General features: G+C 37.8%; 1 protein-coding gene across 2 annotated transcripts in view; it reads left to right on the top strand.

Moving 5' to 3' along the window:
- LOC6050468 overlaps positions 1 to 16,164 on the top strand; it is an 85,276-nt gene extending 69,112 nt beyond the window's left edge. For both annotated transcript variants that reach the window (XM_038248939.1, XM_038248940.1), the window contains exons 6-7: positions 1,239 to 1,413; positions 13,165 to 16,164. In XM_038248939.1, coding sequence (XP_038104867.1) covers positions 1,239 to 1,413; positions 13,165 to 14,604 — 1,615 coding nt within the window. In that variant the 3' untranslated portion in view covers positions 14,605 to 16,164. The remainder of the gene's footprint in view (positions 1 to 1,238; positions 1,414 to 13,164) is intronic.

Here is a 16,164-nt window from a genome sequence, read left to right as displayed (position 1 = left end):
TTTATTTTGAAAATGTGGACAAATAATCTATAAAAAAAACAGTTTTAAAGCAAATTCGAATTTAAAATTGAAAATTATTTAACTTTTTTTTAATGAAATATACCGTTTTTTCCGTTCCGCTACTTTTAGTAATATATTTTCGTTTTTTTTTAGGTTTTTTCACTTTAAAAAATAATTCCTGAAAGAAGAGCACCTCGAAAAAATATTTTTGAATTTTTATAAATTTTTCAAAGAATCTTTGAAAATCGGGCAATTGTTCTTTTAGACTCACGTAAAAATTCGAAACGGTATAAATCACCTCTTGCAAAGTTTTCCGATTTTTTCAATAAAAATATTTTTAAATATTAAATATCATGCTTTTCTTTTGAAAAGGTCTAGAAATTTTCCATATTTCATAGTTTAGACCGAATTTTCTCAACCTTTCAAAAGTAACTCAGAAGAGTTTCTTTTCTTCCAAGATTTTTTCTTTAAACTCAAAAAACTTAAAAAATCAAAAATTAAAATATTGTGAAGTACTTTTCGATTTCAAATTCGATTTTACGTTAAAACATTATTTTAAATATTTTTTGGTCCAGATTTTGCACCATCACTCAAATGATGTATTTTGTAGTCTCCTAAAACGTATACAAAAAATACGAAAATAAAAACAAACATTTTCTTGAGAATTCGACATTTCAACATAAAAAAATTAATAAAAATTAGATTTTTTTTTTCATTAACCTATTTTTTGCTGAAAAGTCCTAATCAAAATCTAAAACTTTGCTGAAGGCACCAAGTAGATATGAAAATCTTTTCTCAAGATACAGATTTTCGAATATTTTGCTTAAGTCAGCCCACAAATTTGTATGGAGACTTATATTAAGAAACCAATGATGTAAAATGGCTCATTTGAAATTTAGGATTCGATGGACATAGTCCAAATCAATAAATACAAAAATTAAACTCAGTTTTTTTTTGCTAAATTCTAGAGAACTGCTTTTATACTATACCAAATATAGTATTTACACGCAGTGACTTCGCAATTGTTAGCTGTGTGTTTACCCTGACATTTTGCGCACTTCACCTGCTGTTCAACGATCTTCATTGTCCCATTCACTCCAAAGTTACTAGCCGATACATTATTCTGTAGAACTGACTTGGGTAAATTAATAAAATATTGATGATTAAGGACATGAATAAAAATGTTTAAATTTAACAAAAATACAAAAAATAATCTTAACTTCCTTACTCCTTTCCAGACAAGGCCAAATGTGCACGCGCTGTCTGCGCGGCTTCGAGGACCGGCCGGATGACGAATCGATCATCACGGGCACCGACGCCGACGACGACCGCAGCCTGATGGATCTGATCCAGAACGCGGCCTCGGAGGCGGGCGTCCCATCGGCGGTGTACCGCTCCTCGGTCACGATCAAGGTGATTAGCTCCATTTTTGGGTTTCTCCTAGCCAAGCTGCCCACCGTGGGCGATTATCTCGATGAGCTATCGGTGTTTGCGCTGTGATATTACTTCCCCCTTTCCTCCTCCCTTCCCTCCCTTCTTCTTCGTTTTTGTTATTTAGTTTAAAATATTTTAGAAAAAAAAACTAGAAAGCAACAACCCTTTCCCATTTTACCCCAATTCACCCTACTTTTGTTGAGCCTGTACAAAGTCGCTTGGTGGTAGTTTTAAGTTACGCCGGGAAGGGGCAATTCCTAGATAACGCACTGCACACAGTTGAGAGCACGCACCGGGGTCCGAACACGCGCTTCTACCTGCTTCTACCACTATCTACCGCAATCCAGAAGGTTTCTGTTGGGCACTGATTGAGAGCACATTTTGTAAGTGGAAAGGTTTTTTTTCTCTTTTTTTTTCTTAAATTAACCCTACACTTAGTTTTAGTTTAGTTACTTTCTTTTTAAGTTTGAACTGTTTCACATTAGACACACAACTACTACTACTAACAAACTCATTCGAAACGATTTGGCAACTGTAGAGTAATTTTTTAAGCACTTGGTAGAAAATTGTACAAAATAACATTAGACATTGTAGGAAAACAAACTAATTTGAGAAACTTTTGAAAAAAAAAAACGAAAAAAAATATATATGAAATCTGCAACAAATCAAAACAATAATTTTCATATTTTAGTTTTTTGTTGACCTTGGATACGCATGATGCATTATCCTTTGTTTTGTAACGATAATTCTATTAATTATTCCTTGTTATTTCTTTTAACACCACTAGATTTGATCAGAGAATCGTCATCAATAGAATTTCGCTGAGTACTCATTGATAGTGATTCCGTGAGATTCAGACAACGATTTTCGTGAGAAATGTTCGCTTAAAAAAATACGAGATTTTGAGATAATACCATTGCTGGATTTGTTTGTTTTTAAATTGCTGCCAACACTGGTCATGTGCGACAATTTACAGCACATTTAGTTCGAACTTCTTTCCGGAAATCTCAAAACTCAATCGTTGAGCTATCATTCTACCAATTATTTTAGCAATAGAGTAGAGAGACTCGAGTTGTGGCGATTTTTTCGCTAAACGGATAAAAAAACCAGTATTGGGAACACGGCGTCGTTTGTTTACAATTCTGAGATTTTTGCGGAGTTTTGACATTTTTGTTTAAATATCTCTTATTACAGCCACAGCCTATGCCTATAAATACTATGACTGTACTGAAAAATATGGGCAATTGTCCACGAAAGCGAGAGGGGACACTTTTCCAAAAAAGGGTCCACGTGGTTTATGCATGGTCCCTACTTGGTAGTCTAGGAATTTGCAAAATTGCTCCAGCTGTCAAAATGCTTATGTTACTCTAGCGGTGACATTGCTCAATCCCGGTCACGACGTTCTAGCGGGATTCTGGCAGAACCAGCTCTGCTAGAATATTTCGTGACTGGGATGCACAAACCGATTTGTTGACATTTTTGCCACTCCCCCAGCAAACGTCAACGTCGTCATACAAATTTGTTGCCGGATCTTTTTTTCCGGATATCTTCTGGAAAAAAATCTGGCAGCAAATTTGTACTGCTTTGGCGTTTGTTGTGGGAGTCGAAAAAATGCTTTGCTAGTTACACACAGGGTTGGCAGATTTTTCAAGTGCCCGACAATATAAAGATAAACCGTGCTCTATTCCAGATTTCGTCGGATTTTACCAGATTTTTGGTTTTAAGCTCATTTAAAAAAATATCGTTTTTGTCTACAATTTGCTTGACCGATTTTCAATACTTTTTATTACCATTAGCTATATTTTTTTAAAATTTTGATTACACGTCTGCCTGCCTGGATGTGGTTGTAATAGTAGTTTATGCAACAAGTTGCAAAAAGAGGATTTTCTCAGCACGATTCGTACATTTATCCAACGAGGTTCACCGAGTTGGATAAATACGACGAGTGCTGAAAAAATCAAGTTTTGCAACGAGTTCCATACAACTTTTTATGCAATTTCGAAAAACACCCATTGAGTGAAATTTTAAGTCGAATTTTCATGTATTTTGTCAATAAATCGTTTAAATCAAAAAAATGTTGAAAAGTGTTACTTTTCGAAACAAGTGCTGAAAAGTTCAACTTTTCAGCACCCATTTCAGTGCTGAAAAGTAGAACTTTTCAGCATTTATTTTGAAATGTGTTGCTATTCGATTCTGTTATTTTTGGTACAGAAAAGTAGGCTATTTCGTCGTTCAAGAATGACAGGAAAAGTAAGTAGTTTCGCGACGGAATTGCAAAAAATAACTTTTTGATTGTGTTGATCCAAAACAGGGTTGCCAGGTTGCCAGATAAACCAGGGAGTGCCAGATTTTTCAAGTGACTGCCAGAATAAAGACTCATCCTTCTCTGTGCCTGATTTTTTACATTATACCCGTTTTTAACAACTTTTTGATTAAAATGAACGAATATAATTGAAAATCATAAAATATATAATGTGTTTTTCTTGAAGGAAATGAAAGTTCAACATTTTTGAGGCCATACAAACAGTTTAATCATCTGAATTATACAAACTTTTGAATTAAATCATTTCCTACCAGCTACCTCCACTTCACCATTCAGAAATGTCAGATTTTCGACTGCCAGTTTTTTCCAGATTTTTATTCGATTCGATTCGATTCGATTTTTCAAATTTTGACCTGGTAACCCTGATCCAAAATGACGAGGGGATCATCGATGCATCATATTAAGCAGCTAAATAAAATGTTATTTTTTGTTAGTTGAAACGTTAAATTAACAACATTTATCGATCTTGTTTTTTTTTTCATCCGTGGACCCCTCGTTGACATTTATTTTTTTGTTATTTTTTCTGGTTTAATTATTTATGTAAGATAATAAGAACCAACTTTAAAAATGCTATCAAAATGGTAATTTATCTTTTCGCAAACGAAGTGATTGATATTGATTGATATCAAAAGTTTTATATCATTTTTTTTGACACTTAGGCCGTTGCAAATATTTTTTGAAGTTTATGTCCCTCGACTCTGATCAAAGTTGTGGAGGGGGCAAAAAAATAAAGTAAAAGTTAAAAACTTACTTAATCCACCTATGTGGTTGGTGCCTTCCTCACTGTTTACCAACAATGGGTAATATGAGCGGTTTGGACACATACTTCAACTATTTTTTTAGATCCAGAAAAATAAGTACATAGATATAACTAAGGCTACCAACTCTTGCTGAGCAAAAATCCGTACATTTTGCCGATATGACACCATGGTATAACAAAAATTGTCAAAGAATTATTTCGATAAATTTGGAATTTGCGAATTAAAAATATAAAACTGTGTCGTTTTTACAGCTGACAAATTTCACTTTGCTATCAGAGTGCTTACACAAAATAAACCGTGATTTGTAGAATCATTTAAAAAATTGCGAAATGTTATATTTGTTTTAACGAACAATATCATTCTCAGTGTTTTCACGACAACATTTCCAGAGTTTTTATTGAACAGGTTCTATAAACATGTGAACACAATAGCTTATAGGACCTTTAAAAAACTCTAGATTTGTTAACTCAAATTTTCCAAAGTTTTTACAAGCTTGTGAAAACCTTTGGAACTTTTATTGGCTAAATATGTTTTGTAAGTAATTTGAAAAGAACAATTAGGCTGGTACAAATTTTATTTAAAGTTTTTGTCTCCACCCCATTAAAGTTGGCCCGAAAAATCAGGGGGCAGAAATTTTTTTTTCAAAAAACTTCAAAATTTCAATGGAAATTGTAGTGCAATCAGCTGAAATTAATTTAAAAAAACATTCCCCTGCATTTAGCATGTTTGGGTTGATTTGAAAATCTTTTGAATTTTTGAAAATTTTCAATATTCATCATCGCAAAATGTTTTTTTTTCTTAGCTAAAATTTTTGTTTTCGTCAAATCTTACATTTTTTAAAACTAATGATTGCAAAACAACTGAACTAATGCAATTTAAAACACCTTTTCCATGCAACTGTTGAAAGTATGGCTTGTTATTTCAATATTTATATTTTTTTATTTTATTTTGACCCCCCCCCCCCTCTCGATCCCGGCCAGATTGATTTAAAATCAAACTGACAGTTAAATAAAAATGTCTAGTTGGCAAAGCTTTGGCCACATCAAAAAAGCAATTATTTTTTTTAAGTTTTTAAAATTCCGTACAAATCCGTATTCTGCAAAAAATTCCGTACAAAAATTTCAGCCTGTTAAAAATCCGCGAAGAGAGTCGAAAATCCGTACGGTAAGGAAAAAATCCGTACAGTTGGTAGCCTTAGATATAACTAAAGTGGTAATAACTCGATATAGGGTTGCCAGATCTCCAATGTTGTGGACTCGTTGGAAAGGTCTTTTAATTGCCTAACCAACGATGGGTCGGATGATAGATCCGAACATCGTTTACATGCATATAAATGAGATCCGGATATATGTGAAAACACATTTTTATACATAACTTTTGAACTACTTATCGAAACTTCAAACAATTCAATAGCGATGTATGGGACCCTAAACCAAGTCGAATGCAACTGGTTTGGTCAAAATCGGTTCAGCCAGTGCTGAGAAAACTCAGTGAGAATTTTGGTCACATACATACATACACACACATACACACACACATACACACACACATACACACACACAGACATTTGTTCAGTTTTTTATTCTGAGTCGATATGTATACATGAAGGTGGGTTTTCGAGCTTTCAATAAAAAGTTCATGTTTAGAGCAGGTTTATAGCCTTACCTCAGTGAGGAAGGCAAAATTTAAATAACAGGCCACGGTGTCCACATTTGAATGAAAAAAGTGTTTTAAATTGCATGATATACATGTCCAGTTGTTTTGCAATCATTAATTTCCAAAATTTCTAAGTATTGACAAAATTTTATTTTTGCGGGTAAACATTTTTTTTGCAGTGGAGTATATTATAATTTCATAAAAGTTCAAAATATTTTTAAACGAGCCCAAACATCCTAAATATGATTATCAATGAAGAATAAGGCATTTTAGATTTTTCTCAGTTGATTTAGACTTCTATTTCTGTCAGACCAATTTTGAAGGGGGAGGGGAGACAAAACTTTGAAAAATATTTGCAACGGCCTTTTTACTTTTTTTTTTGTATTATTTTCCTTTTTCATTGATAAGTTTTAACACATGCATGAAAGACTACATGAAAAATCAACACGAAAATAAGATATTTGGAGAGAATTGAGAGAAAAGAGAGTCGCAACGTACTTTTTCTCCACGTTCTCTCTGAAATTCATAACATTTTGCATTATCCCTCGTTATGCCTGAAAAAATCGTGAAACATACGAGCGAAAAGCTTAAAAAAGTGTAGGCGAGAGTTTTAGTTTTGCCTCCGTTTACTTCAGCTCGAGAGCGAAAAGGAAATGGAGAGTTACTCTCTTGCTCACTGTCTTTGAAAAGTGTGCGTTAAACGGTTCGTTCAAATATTACGTAACACATTTGTATATTCTGAATTGGTTACGTGAGGGAAGGAGAGTGTCAAATTACACAATTAGATTGCATAGGGAGCGTTCTTTTATTACGTAACGCAAAAAAAAAGAAAAAGCGTTACGTAATAAACGAAAGCTCCCTTAACGGAATTCGGTAGTTAAAAAATCTGTAAAGTTGAGATCGGTAAACCATCTGTCAAAATTTCAGCTGATTGCACTTCAAATTCCATTGAAATTTTGAAGTTTTTTGGAAAAATATCTTTTTGCCCCCTGATTTTTCGGGGCAAGACAAAAACTTTAAATAAAATTTGTACCGACCTACTTTGATTTAAAAAAATCTAAGTGTGTACCAAAATTTGTGCAACGCAATATTTGCAGTGAACCCTGAATGTCCAAAAGTCATGACAATTCTGACGTTTCTGATTGTAAATATTGTCGAACTTTGTTGTGTATGGGGGAATGATGCCCAAAGTATATCAATAGTTCCCGTAGTTTTCAAAACATTTAAATGTGTGTAACGAAAATATCGGTGCAAAAAGCTCTGATTGATGTGCACCGTTAAAATAGCAATTTTTCGAACCGAGGTGCAATATAAAAACACAGTTTCAGTTTGCATCTTACATTTTTTGAGATTACCATATCATTGAATATTTTTTAAAGAATTTGTAGAAGTGCTTTCAAAAAGGTTAGTTCAAACATGTTAGCCTCTAAATAATTTCTCATTAAAAGTCTTGTTCTCTTTTCTTTCTTTTTTCTTCCAGTTATTTGTCTATGGATTATTTTTTCAAAAGGTTCTAAGTTCCTATGCAGATAGGAACCTTTCGAAAATATGTAATAATTCACTCAAATCTCAGTGATCTCACACTTTTGTACCTAAATAATCAAAGTAGGTCAAAATCAAACTAAAATAAGTCGAACTGTCACTTTAGATTCAGCGCTCACGCACACCATTAAATCAAACGCTTAGTCATGTGTTTGTGTGTGTGAGTGTGAAAGGGGTGTCAAAGTTGAAAGTGATCCCGTTTCTTTGACAACAGTTTGAGTTTGCATTCTTTATGACGTTTTGATTTTAGTTTTTATTGTTCTAAAATCAAACTATTTTTTTTCATTTTTGTTTTTTTTTATCAGAACAAGAAAAGATTATTATGCTTGTTTTTTTATATTTTAAAACTTGCACATTAATATTTTTAACACGACTTTTTAAACATTAAATTTTGTACGATTTTATTTTTTCATAAATTAAAAAAAAACTAAGCAAAAAGCGATCAAATTGACCAACTTAACTACCGTGCACAGTTGTCTAACATAACTTCTTCCCGTCCTTCTTTTCTCTTCATCCATGTTTGTTCTTCTCACGCCCACACGAAAACACGCTCTCGAAACAACCAATAGAAAACAACAACAAAAACAAGCGTCATGGTTTTGGCCTACTCTTCTTCTTCCCACCTTCATGCCTTTCTATCTGTCAAAAAAAAAAACATTTGTTTTCCGGTCAAAGCCAACTTAAACGTTCGGCAATTCTTCTTTCTCATTTTGGTTGACAGTTTCATCGACCTCTTCTTCTTTTTGTTTTGTTTTTGTTTTTGAATTATCACAGTTCGTAAACGCCCTTCGCTCATCTCGCGTTTTAATTTTCTTTTTTCAAAATTCCTCTCTATTTGTTTGTGACACGTTCTGGCTTAGTTTTTCTTCTGTCAAAATTTCAATGTTTTGTTTCTGTCGAGTCTTTCTCTACCTCGCACGGCGCGCGTGATGTTGTCCCTCCTAGTTTAGTTTGTGTCGTGTCGTTTACTTTCTTCCTTATCGTTTTTTCTTCTTTTTTTTTGTTTTCTTCTTTTCTCAATTGTAGGCTCGGCCGGCCTCCCCCCCATATTGCTCAATCTGTGCACACTCGACCAAATATCTGCACGAGTTGCCGGTCAATCTGATCAAGCTATTGCTCGAACTGTGGCTCGCGCTCGTGCGCCGGTTTGCCATCCTCAAGTGGATTCTCAAGTTGTTTCAGTGGCCCGCCCTGCTGATCTACCGCATGATCAGCTTGCCGAGCTACGACCAATTGAACCTTATGTAAATATTGCGTTGTTGCTCTACAAACACAAAGACACACCTGTTTTTTACAAGTTTTTACCTTCTTGGACCTTTGTTTACTATTGTTTTTCAGGGTGGAAACTTTCTATTTTTAACTTTTTCCTTTTCTTCTTGAAACTCTCTCTTTATCCCTTTTCTTTCTCTTTGTACATTTTACCAATTTGAACATAAAAACAAAACAACAATCACACCCACACAAGAAGCCTGTGAAACGTCACACAGTAGGCGTCGCCGGTCGTCGTCGTCACGACTACCACCACTGCAAGTGGGGAGCTGTCACGTGCCAAACACTGTTGTTGTAGTTGTAGGGGTATTTTTAACAAAGCAAAACAAAACCAAACAAAAACAAATCAAGTCAAGCGAAAGATGCATTTCCTAACCTATAAGTTCAAATGAAGTTGTTATTAATATTAAACGTTGGTTTTAAGTTACATTTACCTTAGTATTGTTTGGTTTTACGCAAGCTCTCGAGAAAAACAAAAAAAATCGTATTTTGTTGTGTACGTGTGTTCCCGGTACTTACTAACTTATTTATTTCATTAGAACACACGCACACAACCTTTTTTTTGCGGTAGATCAAATCGAATGTGATACGTAGTTTTGCATGAAACTACTTTTGGAGTCATTTTTACTGTAGCTTTTTTGTACAGATTTACCTGGTAGATGACAAGCAGGAGGAAACGGGAACAAACAACAATACAAAAAAAGACATTCGTTTGAACCCCCCTTCCTTTTTGGTAGTATTTTAGTTTTTAGTTTGTAGTTAGACAAAAACAAACGGTGTTTATACTAATATCTCTGTGTCTAGACTAATTGTAACAAAAGCCTGTGAATTGTATACATTGTATAAAGTTAAATATATAATTAATTTACACAAACCATGCGAGTCGTGATTGCGGTAGAAGTTGCTGCCCCCCTTTGTACAAAAAAAAACTGCATCCCCCTCCTTAACCTTTGTTTATCATAGAAAACTAAACCAAAGCCGAAGCCTGCAGGGCTATCTTTTTCTATATTTATCTCAAGCGCAGCTTAAAACGAGGTAAGGATTGTGCATTTCGAAAAAAAAGTCGGGGTTTATCCGAGACACCAACCACTGTATTGAGTTAGCATTCCGAGGACACGAACCTGAAAGTGACAGGCGTATTTTTGTTTCTTTTTTGACTGTATTTTTTTCAATTTAAAATCATTTCTATTCAAAAATCCGCTTTTTGCTGGTATCTCAATTGTAAGTCGACTCAGTATCAAGTTGATCACTTTCCTGACATTTCAAAAACGGACTTCATGTTGAAGTACCTGGAACGGAACATCAGCATCGAATCAGCTCTCAATTCTCTCATGAATCCACTTCCACTATCTATCCTTTTGTCATTAAGTTCTTTCTATGCATATCAGCCTGATGTTTTAAAACATAAATGTTGTAGAATTTCCACAATATCTGGCTTTACTTCACAGTCTGAACAAGAATTTGACGTTTCAACTTGATTACGCTTGGATCAAATAATGTTATTGCATTGTGCTTTGCCGAATGAACGGAAGATCAGAGAAGAAGGGTCGTTCTATTTACGTTGTAGAATTTCTCTTGTTCTTGAATATTTTGAGATTTCCATCAGGCAGGTTTTGATAGACACTTGTCCTTCTCCACGGCTTTTGCGACGATGCTTCTGCATGCAAACGTGCTCAGTCATGCTTGGTTGAATGTTTACCTTCTTAATTAAGAAGAACTGTACACCAAAAAACCACGTGTTTTGGCTCACTAAACAGATTTTCATGGTTTTTGATGGCCTCGTGCTCACCTTGTTAACTTCCTACTTTAACTACTTTGATTATAGATGACGTATTTTCGAAAATGGTGTGACCTGAAAGTTCCCTCACTTGCTTTTTCGGTGACATTATTGCGTGGTTAATACCAACCAATCTGCGCTTGATTCATTGTTTACCTTTTCACCGAGAAGAACCTTTGCTCACTACACACAAATAAACTCAAATGAAAACTAAAGGTGGAGTCTTGAATCACTTGCGTGCTTTGTTTACTTCTTGGTGAACAATGACAGATGAGAGTTGAAATGTAGGGTTACTTGGATAACGCTGGTGGAATCTTCGTTCTCTGGAGTGACCTGAATGTTCCTTCAATGAAATGTTTTGAACGACACGTTTCCTTCTCCTTGCTTTTTCAGTGGAATTATTGCGTGATCAAAACCGTGACCAACCAGAACTGCACTTGATTCAATGTTTAACATTTCACTGAGAAGAACTGTAGAGAGAATCGCATGCAAAGCCACGTACTTTTGCTCGCTAAACACAAATAAACTTCAACTCTTGCGTGCTTTGTTTACTTCTTGGGGAACAATGACAGATGAGAGTTGAAATGAAGGGCTACTTGGATAACGCTGATGGAATCTTCGTTGACTGTACGTTCCTTCACTGAACTGTTTTGAAAGACACGTTTCCTTCTCCTTGCTTTTTCATTGGATTTATTGGGTGATCAATACTGTGACCAAACAGAACTGCACTTGATTCAATGTTTACCTTTTCACTGAGAAGAACTGGAGAGGGAATCATAAGAAAAGTCACGTACTTTTGCTCACTGCACGCAAGTAAACTTCAAATGAAATAAAGGTAGAGTCTTGGATCTCGGTTGTCAAAAATCCTAACCTTATCACCTAAAAAATTGTAAACATTTCTTTTAAAGTTTCATTTTTATGCAACGAGAACTAAATGATGCCTCTTGCGTGCTTTGTTTACTTCTTGGGGAACAATGACAGATGAGAGTTGAAATGAAGGGCTATTTGGATAACGCTGATGGAATCTTCGATTTCTGGAGTGACCTGATAGTTCCTTCAATGAAATGTTTTGAAAGCCACGCATCCCTCTTCTTGCCTTTTCGGTGACATTTTTGCGTGATCAAAACCGTGACCAATCAGAAGTGCTCTTGATTCAATGTTTACCTTTTCACTGAGAAGAACTGTAGAGAGAATCACATGCAAAGCCACGTACTTTTGCTCACTAAACACAAATAAACTTCAACTCTTGCGTGCTTTGTTTACTTCTTGGGGAACAATGACAGATTTTGCACATGTTCATCATCCCGGTACGAGAATCGAACTCACGACCTCTGGATTGGAAACCCAGCACGCCGCTAGTCGAAACCCATCCCCTACCGGTCAGTATTCCCAGTGAGCATATTTACTCTTTTAAGGGATCTGACTTTGCCGAGCCAGACAGAAGCTCGGATAAACTTCAACTCTTGCGTGCTTTGTTTACTTCTTGGGGAACAATGACAGATGAGAGTTGAAATGAAGGGCTACTTGGATAACGCTGATGGAATCTTCGTTGACTGTAAGTTCCTTCACTGAACTGTTTTGAGAGACACGTTTCCTTCTCCTAGCTTTTTCGGTGACATTTTTGCGTGATCAACACCGACCAATCAGAACTGCACTTGATTCAATGTATACCTTTTCACTGAGAAGAACTTTAGAGGAATAGCCACGCACTTTTGCTCACTACACACAAATAAACTTCAAATGAAAAATAAAGGAGGAGTCTTGGATCACAGTTGTCAAATATCCAAACTGCATGCCTGAAAAGTTGTTAACATTTCTTTTAAAGGTTTAATTGTATGCAACGAGAACTAACCTCTTGCGTGCTTTGTTTACTTCGTGAAGAACAATGACAGATGAGAGTTGAAATGAAGGGCTACTTGGATAACGCTGATGGAATCTTCGTTTACTGGAGTAACCTGAAAGTTACTTCACTGAAACTTCTTGCTTTTTCGGTGAAATTATTGCGTGATCAATACCGTTACCAATCAGAACTGCACTTGATCCAATGTTTACCTTTTCACTGAGAAAAACTGACGCCTTTTCCTTGTTTTTTCGATGATGTTTTGCAATTGCACTTGATGGGGAATCACAACAAAACCTCGTGTTTTTGCTCACAGAAGAATGACAGATGAGAGTTGAAATGAAGGGCTACTTGGATAACAAATCCTCGTCAACATTTTTGAAGTGTTTTGACATTTCTCTGCTTTTCAGTTATTGATTTGCACTAGACAGATACGAATGTCAGATGAAGTTGACAGTTTCGAGATGCACAATCCTAACCTCAAAACCAACACACACAAATACAAGAACCGGTTACTAATCTCCTCCCTCTCTTCCCCCCCACCCCCCCTAATCGTTCGCAGACTTCTTCTCCTAAGCCAGATACCCTGGATATATCGGGCACTAGTTCAAACAATCCGTATCGGGAGCTGGTGGCAAAGTATGAAGCACTGCTGGAGGTCCAGAGGAATTCGCTGATGCGCAAGGCGAGCACGACGACGGCCACCACCTTGACCGGAGTGACCCCGCCGCAGCAAGGCCAAACCCAGCAGTCCTCGGGTCAGCAGCAGCAGCCGGGCGAGGAGCTCGGCTCGGGCGACTTTAGCTCGCTCAACACCAAGTTTACGGACGAGGACGGGAACAGCAAGAAGGACGACCAGAGCAGCAACGGCGGGGGCACGACGCGGCGGAAGATTGGGCTGCGCACGCCGACGGACTTTTCCGAGGCGGAAACGACCAGCTCCGGGTTCTCGGACGAGATCAGCAACAAGGCGACGCAGACGGACGAGCGGCCGCGGAACTTTTTGTGCACGATCGCGGACGGGGAGGACTGCAAGTTCAGCATCTATGAGGACCAGACGGTGATTGATTCGCGGTTCCGGTTCAGCCCGTCGCACCGGGAGTTGTTCCGGGAGATCTTTGGGATTTTGAAGAAGGCGGCGGATAATCGGGATGAGGGCGATCAGTTGCCGTTGTTGGACGATCAGAATCCGGTTGTGGGTGGGAATGGGGGAAAGGGTGGAGCGCCGAAGGTTCCTCCGGTGACGCCGGCTGCGGAGGAGCCGCCGAGTGAGTTTGGGGACGACACGCAGAGCGTCATCTCGTCGGCGGTGTCCGAGCAGTCGTTTGCCATGTCCGAGTGCATCACCAAGTCGGAGCGCAAGAAGATCGAGAAGCAGAACAAGTACGCGGAGAAGCATGGTGAGCAGCAGCAGGAGAACAAACCTCCGGTCGGCGTTGCGGCTCTTCCGGACGGCCGGATCCTGACGCCGTACAAGCGTCAACCGCTGGACTATTTGACGGTGGCGGTCGGAGTCAACAAGAAGAAGTCCCGACGCCGTCGGAACCGCGGAACCGGTCCCGACATGGACCGGTCGGACTCTCCGGTGTCCACCACTCCGTCATCGCCACGGTGCGGCAGCTCCGGCAAGAAGGGCCGAACCCTGTACCGTCCGTGGAACCCGAACGCCGCCTCGCCGGCCACGCCCTCCTCCTCCAACCTGGTCAGCACCTCGTCCCCCAACGGAACGGCCACCGCCGAGTGGAACGGCACCTCGATGACCATCTACAACCGTAGCATCAACTCGCCAACGCCCTCCTCCCAGCAGCAGCCCCGCAACCCGGTCCGGCCCGCCAACCACAACCGGTTCGCCGACCTCGCCGACGACACGCCGGTCCAGTTCAAGCCCTCGACCGCGAGCCACGATCTGCACAAGCTCAAGAAGCTGGACCTCTCGTACGCCGAGGTTCTGCGCCGGGCGGACCTCGGCAAGCAGCGCCAGCGCCAGCACCACCACAAGTAAGTTTTGTGTTGTTTTAAAAAATCTGTGTGTTTGTGAAAACAAAAAAAAATGTCGACAACGTGTTTTTTAACTTGGGACGAATCACACTTTTCCTGACACTTTTTTCAAAACATTTGACGGCTAAAAAGTTCGCGCATTGAACGCACTCACCAAAAAAGAGAGAAATGTAAACAAAAGCCGCGTGGCGAAACGTCACCCGCGCGAGTTCACCAATCCAAGCAAGCGAGAAGAAAACAACAAAAAGAGATCAGTATTAGAAGTTGAGCGCGAACAAAAGTTACAAAAAAAACAACAACAAATTTGATTCGATTTACTTAAGCTTCTTTCCTGTAATCCTTCACTTAACCTTTAAATCAAACAACAAGACAAAAAAGATATTATCGAAAACAAGCAAAACTATTTATCTGCACGAACAAAGTTAAAAAAGTATGTAATAAAGTTAAAGCAAAAAAAAAAACAACGTACCGCCATATTGATTAATTTGAAAGAGAGAGAGAGAGGGAGAACAAGCGCTGCATCACACTCAAACGCCCACTCACACGCGAGTTATTTAATTTAAACAAGCTTACCATTGTTTGTTTCCAACTTATTTAGCAATTGTTATCTGTACTAGCTTTAAATTTAAAAATTGCGCAACTTGACACTCGGTTGCGCGTAGAACAAACACAAAGTAGGCCTTGTTTCCTTAACATTTTGTTAACTTTTTTAGGATCTTTCCTGCCCTTTTTTCCCCATTTCCTCTAAAAAGTCCTTGCTTCGTTTTTTTTTTATTAAGTCAAAGAGAGCGTTATCATTAATATATACACACACACTCAATATAAAAAATTGAGCGAATCATCACACCTGCGTAAGCAGGCGCTGTCAAACACTCACACTCGCGTAAAAAGCAGCGCAAAAAAGTCAACGCTTGCTGCGGAGTTTCAATTGTTTACTGATTTTTCAAACTGTCAAAGAAGGTAAACAAAAAAATTTATCGTTCGTGTAAAAACAACTCAAAGCAAACTATAATACTGATAGTAAGTGAAATCAAAACACACAAAGCAGAACATTTGAATAAAAGACACTCTAACTTGTTCCAAGGTTCCAACCAATACATAGCAAACAAAAAAAAACAGTAATGTCAGTCAACGCTCAATATGTAGAACACAAACTGAGAGAGAGAAAAAAAATAATAAAAACTTAAAGTCACAATATTAAAGCCATTCGTGTTTCCGACGGGAAGCAAAGAGTGAAAGAGAGAGAGAGAGAGAGAGAGATGAGTAGAAACACAAACGAACGAACTAAAGAAAGAGAAAAGAAGAAACGTTTGTCTATCAATCGGTCGTGTTGATAAACAATAGAGAAAGGGAAACAAACAAATAAACAAAAAAAGCAAAGCATACTAACGAAACGAACCAGAATGATGTGTTGCAGAAGAGTGAAACAATAAAACTAATACAAAGAAGGAGAAGAAGAGGGGAAAATAATACTGATTGTGCAACAACAAACGCTATGCGGCCAAGCAAAGTGTGTGGAAATAAAGACAAATGAAAGACTATGCGAAAAATTGTATAAAAAAAA

The sequence above is a fragment of the Culex quinquefasciatus genome, chromosome 1 (assembly GCF_015732765.1).
Source record: "Culex quinquefasciatus strain JHB chromosome 1, VPISU_Cqui_1.0_pri_paternal, whole genome shotgun sequence".
Lineage (NCBI taxonomy): Eukaryota > Metazoa > Arthropoda > Insecta > Diptera > Culicidae > Culex > Culex quinquefasciatus.
The sequence above is the reverse complement of the archived record's forward strand: the minus strand, read 5'-3'. Positions and strand labels throughout refer to the sequence as shown.